The sequence below is a fragment of the Marmota marmota genome, unplaced genomic scaffold, assembly GCF_001458135.2.
Source record: "Marmota marmota marmota unplaced genomic scaffold, marMar, whole genome shotgun sequence".
NCBI lineage: Eukaryota > Metazoa > Chordata > Mammalia > Rodentia > Sciuridae > Marmota > Marmota marmota.
In genome coordinates, this window is record NW_026000079.1 from 1,521,659 (window position 1) to 1,534,373 (window position 12,715).

General features: G+C 49.2%; 1 protein-coding gene across 4 annotated transcripts; it reads right to left on the minus strand.

Moving 5' to 3' along the window:
• Nucleotides 1-2,600: 2,600 nt before the first annotated feature.
• Nucleotides 2,601-10,555, minus strand: Ttc24 (tetratricopeptide repeat domain 24). 4 transcript variants are annotated; one of them, XM_048814948.1, is made up of 8 exons: nt 9,588-10,555; nt 9,264-9,467; nt 8,254-8,382; nt 7,976-8,088; nt 7,156-7,254; nt 5,351-5,448; nt 3,855-3,948; nt 2,601-3,423 (listed from the first exon to the last, which is right to left on the minus strand). In XM_048814948.1, the coding sequence occupies exons 1-7, from the start codon at nt 10,276-10,278 to the stop codon at nt 3,900-3,902; spliced, it is 1,383 nt and encodes a 460-aa protein (XP_048670905.1). In that variant the 5' UTR covers nt 10,279-10,555; the 3' UTR covers nt 2,601-3,423; nt 3,855-3,899. The 4 variants fall into 4 exon arrangements, with proteins under 4 accessions (XP_048670905.1, XP_048670908.1, XP_048670906.1 ...); XM_048814951.1 differs by lacking the exon at nt 7,976-8,088; XM_048814949.1 differs by lacking the exon at nt 5,351-5,448.
• Nucleotides 10,556-12,715: the final 2,160 nt, after the last annotated feature.

Genomic DNA, 12,715 nt, shown 5'->3' on the forward strand with positions numbered 1-12,715 from the left:
CGGCGCTCCGGCCGCTCTGCCCCCGGCCGCGGGATTCGGGTCCGCCCCGCCCGAGGCCGGCCTCCCGTGCGCCCTCTGTGAGGGCCGGAGCCCAGCCCTTCCCGAGAGCGTGGACTCGTCTCCTACTCGTAGACGTACTGAAGGCCTCGGGGAGTGACCCGCGATTCTCCAGCTCTGCCTGGCTGTGAGCGCGGCGGCCGCTGGACCTGCTGGGGGGACTTGGGCCGCCTGGTGGCGGGGCCGCAGACACACACCGGGGAAGGGAGGGCCTGCATCCAAAGCCAGGCGAGGGCCCTCCGGGACTGCCCGACACGACAATAAGCTCATGTTCATATTTACCTAATCTAGGAACCCCCTCCGAGGTGGGTTAGTTCCCACCTCGGTTCCTACCAGAACATCACGCCGTTCTTCTCTACTATAAATCCTAAATAGGTTAAAGATGTCATTGAAACCAGAGGTTCCCAGGTCATGCGATGTTCCATTAGGAACCTTGAGGAGAATAAATTTTATGCAAGTACTTTTATTTACTTATTTGCAATACTAGGGATTGAACCCTGGGCCTCGCACATACTGGACACCCTACCACTGAGCTTATATCCTCAACCCTTTATTTATTTTTTTCTTAATTTCATTTTCAGATAGGGTCTCGCTGAATTGCCCAAGTTGGTCTTTTGTAATCCTCCTGCCTCAGCCTCCGGAGTAGCTGGTTTTACAGGTGCACATTGGCTATCCAAGTACTTTATTTTTGGGGGGATTGAACCCAGGGGCACTTAACCTCTGAACCACATTCCTAGCCCGTTTTGTTTTTAACTTAGAGACAGGGTAGCGTCTCTTAGTTGCTCAGGGCTTTGAACTTGTGATCTTCCTACCTCAGCCTCCTGAGTTGCTGGGATTACAGGCATGCACCACCACACCCTGCTATTCGAGTGCTTTTGAGAATGCAAACAGTGCTGCATGGGTAAGAAGCTGGGGAGTGTACTCCCTGTGAATTCGTTCGGGGTACACCAAAAAGCCTCGAAGGGTGACAGAATATGCCATCTCAAGATATGCCACTTTGGCATAAGGATTATTTTGAATTAAAGTCACCGGAAAAACAGTAAGAATAGAAGGCATTCCTACCTCCCCTTTTCTTCTTGTACCAGGGATCGAACCTAGTGGTGCTTTACCACTGAACTACATCCCCGCCCCGCCCCCCTTTTTTTTTGAGACAGGGCATTGCTGGGATTACAGGCATGCATCACTGCCTGCAGCTCTCCTTTCCTTCTTGAAAGCAGGAGAAAAAAGATTCTCATGTGAAAGACATGCTGCCTGTACTAGGAGGAAAGAAATATTCTTATTCCTGAAGACGGAGAACAGAGGTTAAGAACTCTGTACAAACTCTGTTAAAATTCGACAGTGTTATCTTCCTCTAGCCTCCATATATATTTTAGTTGATTTTCCACAATTTCTTCCCTTTTTTCAACCTAAAACATTTAGGTTTTGCTGCTTTTTTGAGTTGTTCCTTTTGTTATGGTATGAGGGGCCCTGGTCACAAAATTTATATTAAATATATTTGTATGTGTTTCTCTTTAAACTGTTTTACATCAACTTAATTCTCAGGCACAGTCAGAGCCTCCAAGGAGAGTAGAGGTTAAGTTTTGCCTCTCCTACACCCTCTTATCAAATATGATCAGGATTGAATTATCTCATTTCAGCTTAAAACACAAAACACATTCATTTGCTTCTTGTCAAACTGGGACCCAAGTCTTTTCTCTGAGGTTAGGGCCCCCTTTTTTCTTACATAAACCTCACCAGTTACTTATTACCTGCAATTTCCAGTTTTCTTCCTTAAAATGAATCAATTAATGGGCATGTCTGAAGCAATCCAAATGCAGAATTCATCTAGAATCTTATGATTTCCTTCCAATTTGTAATAATTTCCTTGTTCAAGTCTAATTTCAACAGCAGCTTTTAAAAGTGACTCACCTTAATCAGGTCTTTTAAGGATCCAACTTAGTTTTTGTAGAAACACTGCTTGTTTTCACACTTAGTTAAATATTGTATAAATTGATGAACTAAGTTATATATTATAATAAAACAACCATCATGAGCACATTGGAATAAATCACTGGCTGGTGATGTGGCTCAGTGGTAGAGCGCTTACTTAGGATGTACAGTCCCAATCCCTAGTACTGCATGCATAAATAAACAAATAAATAAAATAAATCACACCAGACAGCAAGCACCTAAGTTTGAATCCTGCCTTCTCCACATATGGCTTGTGTGACCTGGAAATTCCCCTTTGAGATTTCTTTTTCCTATCCGTGAAAGGGGATAATAATAGCACCTCATAAATTTTGTTGTAAGGAGAAAACACTAGTAAAGCACTTAGTATATGGGACATGTGCTAAGTACACAATAAATGTTAATAATGTCATTGCTAGCCGGGCACAGTGGCACACACCTGCAACCCTAGTGGCTCGGGAGGCTGAGGCAGGAGGGTCACAAGTTCAGAGCCAGCCTCAGCAACCAGGAGGCACTAAGCAACTCAGTGAAACCCTGTCTCTAAATAAAATACAAAATAGGGCTGAGGATGTGTCTCAGTGGTCAAATGTCCCCGAGTTCAATCCCCAATGACCCCAAATAGTGTCATTGCTATTGCCCTGGCTGGCAGCTGGCCTTGTCCTACAGGCTGTGGGCCTGAGAAAGCAGTGAACAGAGGTCTGGGTCGGTTAGTGTAAGGTCTTCTGTAGCATTACATCTCCATTTCCCATCTGAGAAAAGAAGGTCTGCAGAAAGTCAGTGACTTCAAAACCACCTGACCAAGAAGTCAGAGTTTTATTGGTTGATTGTTCCTGTGTTGAGCCCATGGGTGCTTTACTACTGAGCTATATCCACAGCCCTTTTTAGTTTCTATTTTGAGACAGTTTCACCATGTTACCCAGGCTGGCCTTGAACTTGTTATCTTCTTGCCTCAACCTCCCAAGTCTCTGGGATTACAGGCGTGTGCTGCTGTACCTAGCAAGAAGTCATAGTTTTTAGAACTGGCAAGGGCTTTAGCAATCATGAGGTCTGGACTCAGAAGGAAAAAAAAAAAAAAGCAGGGTAGGAGTTCACTATCCATTTTCTTTTTTCTTTTGCCTTTTGAGTCCAAAAATTCCAATTAGGAGCAAAGAGAATCTCTTGGAGCTGGGACTGCAGAGCCCTTAGCCCACCTGCTCAGGAGTCCACTCAGTGACTGTGTTGTTCTATTTCCGTACAGGGTTGAATGATTTGGGAAGAGGCTCAGTCCCCAGAAGTCTATGAAGTGTGTGTGTTGGGGAGTCCTGCAGAGGTGAGGGCTACAGCGAGCAGGGTGCAGGTCACATGATTATGCAGAAGCCAGACTGGGTGACTCTCCTCTGAGGATTCTTGGGGAGGGCTTCCCTGGGCCGCCTGGCTGACCTAAAGGAGGGAAGGAGGGATTGGCCAGTGGGATCAGCGAGGGAGAAGAGCAGGGGGCCTGCCCTGGCTCCAGCTCCCTAGGCCCTCACTGGCCTCCACTGGTGGGCTCCAGTGGAGGAAGCAGGAGACTTAAACTTCATGTTCCCCACTTCTGTAGAGATCTCTCTCTCTCTCTCTCTCTCTCTCTCTCTCTCTCTCTCTCTGATTCCCATAGTCAGGCCATGCAGGAGGCAGGGAGACCCTGGGCTCCAGAGCTGGGTGAGGGTTGTTAGATTGCTGAAGTAAGACAAACATTCAGGGCCCCCTATCCCAGGCACCAGATCATTTCTTTTCCCAGCTATGACAGTGGTCATGTTCCATCAAATATCATCCCAAGCCACACACATCTTCTGCTTCCTTCATCCATTCTTCTCCCCTCCTCCAGGACTCACCTATTGGCTTGGGAGCCATTGGGTATCAGGATACCAGAGTGCTCTCTAGGGGCACCCAAACCTCCAAATGGAAGATGGGTCCTGGGTCCTGGACCTAGAATGGAGAGGGTCAGACATTCACCACAAGCCTCTTCACATCAAGGAACATCATAGTGGGAAAGAGAAAGCTCTGGGGGAGGAACAAGGAGGCTGGATATCAGAAAATGCATTGGTCCTGGTACAGGGAGGGTGTACCAAAGACTGTGCCCTCAGCTGGGCATGTCTGTAATCCTAGTGACTTGGGAGGTTGAGGCAAGAAGTTTCCAAATTTGAGGCCAGATTGAGCAACTTAGTGAAACCCTGTCTCAAAAATAAAAATAAATTTTAAAAAGGGGGGTGCTGGGGAGGGGGATGTAGCTCAGTGGCAGAATACGCTTGGGTAATCCTCAGTACAAAAAAAAAAAAAAAAAAGAAGAAGCCAGTGTGATGGAAAATGCCTATAATCCCAGCAGTTTGGGAGGCCAAGACAGGAAGATGGCAAGTTCAAAGCCAGCCTCAGCAACTTAGCAAGGCCCTCAGCAACTTAGCAGGACCCTGTCTCAAAAAATAAAAAGCGGGGCTGGGGTTGTGGCTCAGCGGTAGAGCACTCGCCTAGCACATGCAAGGCACTGGGTTCGATCCTCAGCACTACATAAAAATAAATAAATAAATAAAGGTATTGTGTCCAACTACAACTAAAAAAAATATTAAAATAAATAAAATAAAAAGGGCTGGGGATATTGCTTAGTAGTAAAGCACTCCTGGGTTCAATCCCAGATTTAAAAAAAAAAAAAAAGACTACGCCCTCTCTCTACAGGGGCACATGGGCTAACTTAAAGCTGGTAGTCAGTACAATTTGCTGTGCTTGGGGGAGCTCAGCAAGTAACAAGGAACTTGGATCCCAGAGTTGGGAGCCTTTGAGGAACATTCTAGTGAAGATTAAGCTAGGGTCAGAAAAACACCCAGCCTAGTACCTGGCAGGTAGCAGGCTCTCAACAAACCTTGGTGTTCTGAGATGTAAACTTCTAGAGGTTAGGAAAGCCCCAAGCATGGAGGGAGAGGCCAATCTGGAAAGGGCTAGGGTTGGGGTGGAGTTGGGGTGTGGAGGAACAGGCCAGGGCCTTGAGAGGGAGGCAGAAGTGTGGGGAGGACTCTTCCAGGGGTTGGCAATCTGGAGAGCTGGATCTGGGTGAATCAAGGACAGATGGAAGGCGGGAGGACCAGGAAAGTAAGGAGAGCACCAGCTGAGGTAAGACGGGGGACCACCTACTTGACTCACCCTCTAGTTTCTGAGGCACAGACGTGGGAACATTCACCAATCCCTCCTCTCCTTTCTCCTCCTGGCCCTCCTCAAATTCTTTATCTTCCCATCTACCAGACGGTCTGCAGGGGCAGGTGAACGAGGTGTGCAGGGGCAGAGGAGGTCCCACCCCTGCCACACCTCTTAACACCCCAGTCTCTGACCCAAGCTGCCTCACCTGTGCTGGGCATCTGCTGTACTGCTCTGTACCCTGCTTGAGGTCCCTGCCACTTGGCTGATGCTGCCTGGAGCCTGGGGTCTTCCTGGTGCTGGGGTCTGGGAAGAAGGAGGAGTCCAAAGAATTGATTTAAGAAAAACCCCTCCCCACTGCATATGCATATGTGAGTGTGTGTTCCCTTCACCTGCCTGCAGGGAGACATCATGGCCCCAGAGAGACGGTCTCACCTAATGTAGACACCCCAGGTGTGCCCACATTACTGGGAATAAAATTCCAGGATAAAGTTTTTTATTCCATTAAGGTCCCCAGTAACAACTTTCAAGTTAGAACTCAGGCTCACGGACCTGGCCAGAGCCTGACTACCGCCCCATCCTGCCTAGGGCCTCACCTAGTATAACCACAGAGTTAGTGGCAGATTTCAGGTAGGGCCCAGGTCTTCTGGCCACAAATCCAATCTCCTGACTGAGCCAGGCTAATATTTTTTTTCAGAACTATTTTCATTTTTCCCATATTTTCTTACTGGTGCACTATAATTATACAAAATAGTGGGATTCATTGTTACATATTTGCACACACACACAAAATATAACAATTCAATTTGTCCCAGGGTTCCCTAGTATCTCCCCACCCCCATTCTAGTCCCTTTCCTCCAGTCTACTGGCCCCCCTTCTATTTCCAGGAGATTCCCCCACAACACACAACACTTTTCCTCCCTTTTTTTCCCATAACTTCTACATATGAGAGAACACATATGACCCTTGACTTTCTGAGTTTGGCTTATTTCACTTAACACAATGCTCTCAAGTTCCTCTATTTTCCTGCAAATGATATAATTTCATTCTTCTTTATGGCTGAATAAAACTCTACTGTGTATATATCCCACATTTTCTTTATCCAGTCATCCATTGACAAGACACCTAGGCTGGTTCCATAATTTGGCTATTGTGAATTGTGCTGCTATAAACGTGGGTATGCATGGATCACCAGGGCATGCTGACTTTAATTCTTTAGGATAAATACCAAGCAATGGTATAGCTGGGTCATTTGGTGGTTCCATTCCTAGTTATTTGAGGAAATCCCATACTGATTCCCACATGGTTGAACTGATTTACAATCCCACTAACAGTATAAAAGTGTTCCTTTTCTCCCCACATCCTCTTATTTTTGCATATCCCCCCCATTCCCCACCCCCCAAAAAATCTGGAGACTCGCCAGTAAGATTTCCTCAAAGCAACATCCCCATCCTGTGGCCATTTAGGGAACTGCAGCTAAAGATTTACACCTTTCAACCCTTCACAAAAGGCTTAGTATCCTTGTTTGAACTCATTTACTTGCACCCAGTGAGCTTGCTGCTACCAACCAACCAAAGCCCTGGAGCAGCCCTTGTTTGCTTTCTTTTTGGTACTGGGGATTGACCCCAGGGGCACTTTACCACTGGGCTACACCCACTGCCCTTTTTATTTTTTATTTTTGAGACAGGGTGTCACTAAGTGACTTAGGGCCTTGCTAAATTGCGGAGGCTGGCCTCCAACTTGCAATCCTCCTGCCTCAGGTCTCCCAAGTCACTGGGATTACAGAGTGCACTACAGCTCCCGGCTCCTGGAGCAGCTCTTGTGCTGGATGTGTGCCACAATCCCTGCCCACCTCCCAGCCACTGAGAAAGTGATACACATCCCACACGCCAACCCAGATGACACAGATGAGCAGTCAAGCTCAGCATCCCTGAGAACATCAGCCCTGTCACTGCCCCTTCTCCAGGCAACCTCTCCCTCCTCCCCTGCTTCTTGTTTCAGGTGTCATCTCACCGATGGGTGAACCTGCACCAGCCCCACCTGGGCCAAGTGGGTCTTCATGGCATCTGCCAGCTTGGCCACCAGCCGTTCCCGCACAGAATCTGGCTCCTTCTGGAAAGAGAGAGATAATGGGGGAAAGGAAAGGCCTGGACTTTGTGGTTCTCAGGGAACTGGGTGAGAAAGAAATAGGAAAGAGGGGAGGGAAAGGGGCTTTATCTCCCCTCCTCTACCCCAGCCCTGTGCCTTTCCCAGTGTCCTGTGGACAGAGAATGCCTCTTCCTCCCAGTAGTATAAGGGACCCAGCACTCAATGTGTCCAGTGTATGGTTTTCTTTTTTAATTTTTTTTTTTAGTTGTAGATAGACAGAATACCTTTATTTTATTTATTTTTATGTGGTGCTGAGGATGGAACCCAGGGCCTCAGATGCACTAGGCAAGCACCCTACTCCTCAGCTACAATCCCAGCCTCCCGTGTATGTTTTCTTTTCTTTCTTTCATCTTCTTCTTCTTTTTCTTTTCTTTTCTTTTTTTCTTTTTTTTTTTTTGATTGTTTGGTACTGGGGATTGAACAAAGCCACATCCCCATCCCTTTTTATATTTTATTAGAGACAGAGTCTTGCAAAGTTGCTTAGGGCCTCACCAAGTTGCTGAGGCTGGCTCTGAACTCAGGATCCTCCTGCCTCAGCCTCCAGAGCCGCTGGGATCACAGGTATGCGCCACCACACTCAGCTCCAGTGTATGTTTGAGAGTGAGTGAGTAACAGGAGAAGGAGTAAAGACCGGAATATCACCTGGGAAGGCTTCTTGGAGGGACAGTGGGGAAGAGGACCTCACCTGACACTGTATCAGCGCTTCCTTATAGTACTTCAAAGCCTGGTCATATTGTCCCAGTCTGGCTGCAGCAGCCCCAAGACCCTCGCAGGCCTGCCACTGCCCCTTCGTGTCCCCTGGGAAAGAGAGTCTGAAACGTTCCTCATCCTGTCCCATCCCGTGGACCGTCCACTCCAGAGGTACTCCCCACCCCTAGATCCCCCATCTGCCTCCCCATAGCCCCAAGGATCCTCAGTTTGGGGGTACCCCACCCAAGTCATGGGCTCCCCCTCAACTCTTACCAGCATCCTGGGCAGCCAGCAGGGCATGCAGATAGTTGTCTCTGGCGGCTCTGTGGTCCCCCAGCTGGCTCAGCGCGAATGCCAGGCTGCCAAGGCTTCGTCCCTGCTCCCATCGCTGCCCCAAAGAGCCTGATGATAGATCGCAGCCCGTCCTAAGAGGGGACTTTGGTTGCGGGGCATCAGGACCCTGCCTCCCATCAAGTAAGGAAGGGTGCCCAGGGATCCCGCGCCCAGCCCCGGCCCAGCTCCAGGTGCACCACAGAGGCCTGAACTCTCTGTGCCGGATTTTCGGGTCCTGAGCTCTGACCCCGTTGCCCACCCTGGCTGGTTTTACCATGCACCAACCTCGTGAGATAGGCAAGGCACATGTTTTGGTTTGGTTTGGTTTGGTTGTTTGTTTTGTAGTCCTGGGGATTGAACCCAGGGGCTCTTTACCACTGAGTCACATCCCCAGCCCTTTAAAATTAATTTAAATTTTTTATTTTTAGGTATTGAGGAGGGAACCCAGAAGTACTTTGTCACCGAGCTGCAGTCCCCAGTCCTTTTTATTTTTTATTTTAAGACAGGGTCACACTAAGTGGCCCAGGCTGGCCTTGAACTTGCAGTCCTCCTGTCTCAGCCTCTGACTAGCTGGGATTACAGGCATGAACCTCCATGCCTGGCAAGGCAGACCTTAATAGCTCCATTTTATATGGGGGGAAACGGAAGCTCAGAAGGACACACTCAGTCAGAGGAAGGGCTGGGCTCCGCCCCGGGCCTCTTATCCCAACCAGTGCCCTTCCCTGTGTCCATCGCTGCCTTTGCAACATGGGGGTGCCAGCTCCTGGGGCCGCAACCCTCTGTCCCATCTGGCTATCCCATTTCCTGTACTCTCAGCCCTCACCTCCTCACTCTCGGCTTCCAGGCCCAAAGACCTTGCAAAGGTCATCTACCTTGAGTCCTGGGCCCCACTGAAGCCCCCCCCCCTTACTCCTTGAGCCCCAGTCTCATTCCCCAGCCCCTGCACTCACCATGGAGGTCAGCAGCCTTCTGGTGAAACTGCCGGGCTTCCTGATAGTTGCCAAGGGCATTGTGGGCCATCCCCAGGTTTCTTAGCACAGTGGCCTGTTCTCCTGGCCTCTGGCACAGGGACAGGGCCTGTAGGAAGGTCTCCACGGCCAGAGGGAACAGCTGGAGCTGGGAGTAGCCCAGGCCTAGATCGTTATAGAGCTGTCCTGGAGGACACAGACAGAGCAGTCACGTCTGGGGCCGTCCACTCGCCCCTTCCCCGACCTCACAGTAGCATCAGCTCGGTGTCTCCCCAGACCCCACATCTTCCCTGCCCAAGGCCTCACCCAGCAGCCCCTGCTTGGTGCTCCTCTTGGCCAGCCTCCAGCTCCCCTCCAGCGCCTGCGCCACCTCGCCCACCCCATGCCGCCCACTCTTGAGCATACACTCCGCTGCAGCCCCCAGTGCCCGGGCTGCAGCCCGAGGCCGGCCTGCTTCGGCGTAGGCTTGGCTTGCTTCCTTCAGGCACTGGGCTGCTCTCTCGGGCTGTCCCAGGGCTTGGTAGCAGGCTCCCATCTTCGCTTGGGCTTCCCCCTGGTCACCCTGTGGCTGGTAATGACTCAGGGCCTTGTGGTACCAGTTCAAGGCTTGGGGCAGGTCACCCAGGGCATGGTAAGCCAAAGCCACGTTGAAACACTGGTCACCATGACACGTGCCCTGTGCCTTCTCTTCAGGTTGGGCTCCAAGGAGCAGCTCAAGGCCTCTGGCCGGGTCCCCAGTCTCCACATAGGCAGCCCCCAGGTTGAAGGCGCAGGCCTGAAGCACAGGGGTATTTCTGGTTCGTGCGGCCTCACAGGCCAGGAGGAAAGCCTTCTGGAAGTTGGTCAAGGCCTCGTGGTTCTGACCGGCTTGCAGAGCCCGGTGGCCAGCCCTGGTGAGGTCCTGGATAATGGCCTCTTGCTGCAGCCACTTTCTTTTCTTCTTGTCACTCAAGGGCTCTGGCTCCTGGGGGATATCCTCAGGACTGGGGGGAGACATTGGGCTGACAGTGGGGAACAGAGGGTCAGTACGTCCACCCTGGCTTCCCCAACAGAAGGATCCCTAAAGGGCAATCCAACTCTGCCCCTGTCCAGGCGCAACCCACAGGTTCCGGGTTCTCCCTCTGACATCTCACCTCATGTCATCTGTCCCAGTGTGCCACACACAGATTGACACTGATTCTGAGGAACTTGTTCTTAGCTTTCCTTCAGCTCTCAGGTTTCTTATTTTTTCTTTCAGAAAGTCCCCTTCCCTGCCACCGACTGGGGACTTCTGTGGTCCTACAGCCCCTTATGCCTGTGTCTTTTACGGTATTTATTACGCTGGTTTGGAGACGCTAACTTTCTTGTCTGTCTCTCCCATTAGATTTGGAGCAACTTGAAGGCACATAATAGATTCTTAATAAACTTAATGAATGAGTTCTAGGGACAGCTGCTGCTGATGGGTATATAGTGTGAGTGTACTCAGTGCCACCAAAGTGGACACATAAAAATGGTGAGAATTCCGGGCACAGGGCTCACACCTGTAATCCCATTAGCTCAGGAGGCTGAAGCAGGAGGATGGCAAGTTCAAGGCCAGACTTAGCAATTTAGCTAGGAAGAAAAAAAAAGATAAGGAAAAAAAAAATGGTGAGAATAACTGGGCATAGCGGTGCAAGTCGGTAATCCCAGCTACTTGGGAGGCTGAGGCAAGAGGATTACAAATTGGAGGCCAGCCTGGGCAATTTAGTGAGATCCTGTCTCAAAATAATAATAAAAAGGGGTTAGGGTCATAGCTCAGTGATAGAGCACCATTGGGTTCAATACCTAGTACTGCCACCACTTCTGGCCTCAAAATTTTCTTTTTTTTTTTTTAAAGAGAGTGAGAGGGAGAGAGAATTTTAATATTTATTTTTTAGTTTTCGGCGGACATAACATCTTTGTTTGTATGTGGTGCTGAGGATCGAACCCGGGCTGCACGCACGCCAGGCGAGCGCGCTACCGCTTGAGCCACATCCCCAGCCCCTCAAAATTTTCTTTTAATGAAAATGGGTTTATTATTTTTTGGGCTGGGGATGTGGCTCAAGCGGTATCGTGCTCGCCTGGCGTGCGTGCGGCCCGGGTTCGATCCTCAGCACCACATACAAACAAAGATGTTATGTCCGCTGAGAACTAAAAAATAAATATTAAAAAATTCTCTCTCTCTCTCTCTCTTTAAAAAAAATCTTAAAAAAAAAAAAGAAAATGGGGGTGTAGCTAGTGGCAGGGTACTTGCCTAGCATGCATAAGGCCCTGGGTTCAATCCCCAACACACACACACAAAATTTTTTAAAGGTTAAAACAAATTTTATATTATATCTACTTTACCAAAATAAAAAAGTTTATGCAAGCCAGGCACAGTGATGCCCGCCTGTAATCCCAACGGCTCAGGAGGCTGAGACAGGTGGATCGAGAGTTCAAAGCCAGCCTCAGCAAAGGTCAGGCCCTAAGCAATTCAGGGAGACCCTGTCTCTAAATAAAATACAAAATAGGGCTTGGGATGTGGCTCAGTGGTCAGGTGCCCCTGAGTTCAATCCCTGGTACTCCCCACCACCAAAAAAAAAAAAAACCAGTTTATGCAAAAAAAAAATTTTTAAGTTTATGGAATGAACAAAGAAAGAACAAGAAACACAGAGCCCCTCCTCTAACACCTCGTCTACACTATGCCTGCACATACACTTGTCCAGTCATAATCTAGGCTCCCTGCTGCAAATCCAAGATGTAGTTGAGGTCAGTGAGCTCCTGTTGTGGTCAGGAGCCATATGAGGCATCCGGGGCCCAAAGCTGAACAGGCTACTGAATGGGCAAGGAGCCAGCCTCCAGAAGAGCAATTCTGTCTCCAGATCTACTACATCCTCCCTTCCTCAGGGGGGGATTCTCTCTCCCTGTCTCTGCCTTCTACCTGCTTGTCGGTTTCTGTCCCCCAACATCCTGCTCTAGTCCCCAGAGTTCTCTTAAACCCCAATACATTCATCTCATCCGCATGTGTATCCTATTAGTATTTTTCCTGTTGAAACAAATGCAAAGCCCATTCCTGAACTCTTTCCTAGGACACAGGAAAAGGAGTGGAAAAGCCCCAGGTGTTGGGCTCTTGGCCCCTCCTATTTTCTCCCCTGTCTCCATCTTTTTTTAGGAAGGGCTGGCAGAAATGAGGCATTCTCTTTTTAAAAACAGTCTCTTTGGCCGGGCGCAGTGGCACAGCCTGTGATTCCAGGACCTCAGGAGGCTGAGGCAGGAATATTGGAAGTTTGAGGCCAGACCCAGAAACTTAGTAAGACCCTGTCTCAAAATAAACAGGACTGGGGAAATAGCTTGGGGGTAAAGCATCAATTTCCAGTACCAAAGAGTTCAATCTCCAATATCAAAAACAAACAAAAACAGACCCAGACCTGCTGACTTTCCAAGACCCTGGACCCTGG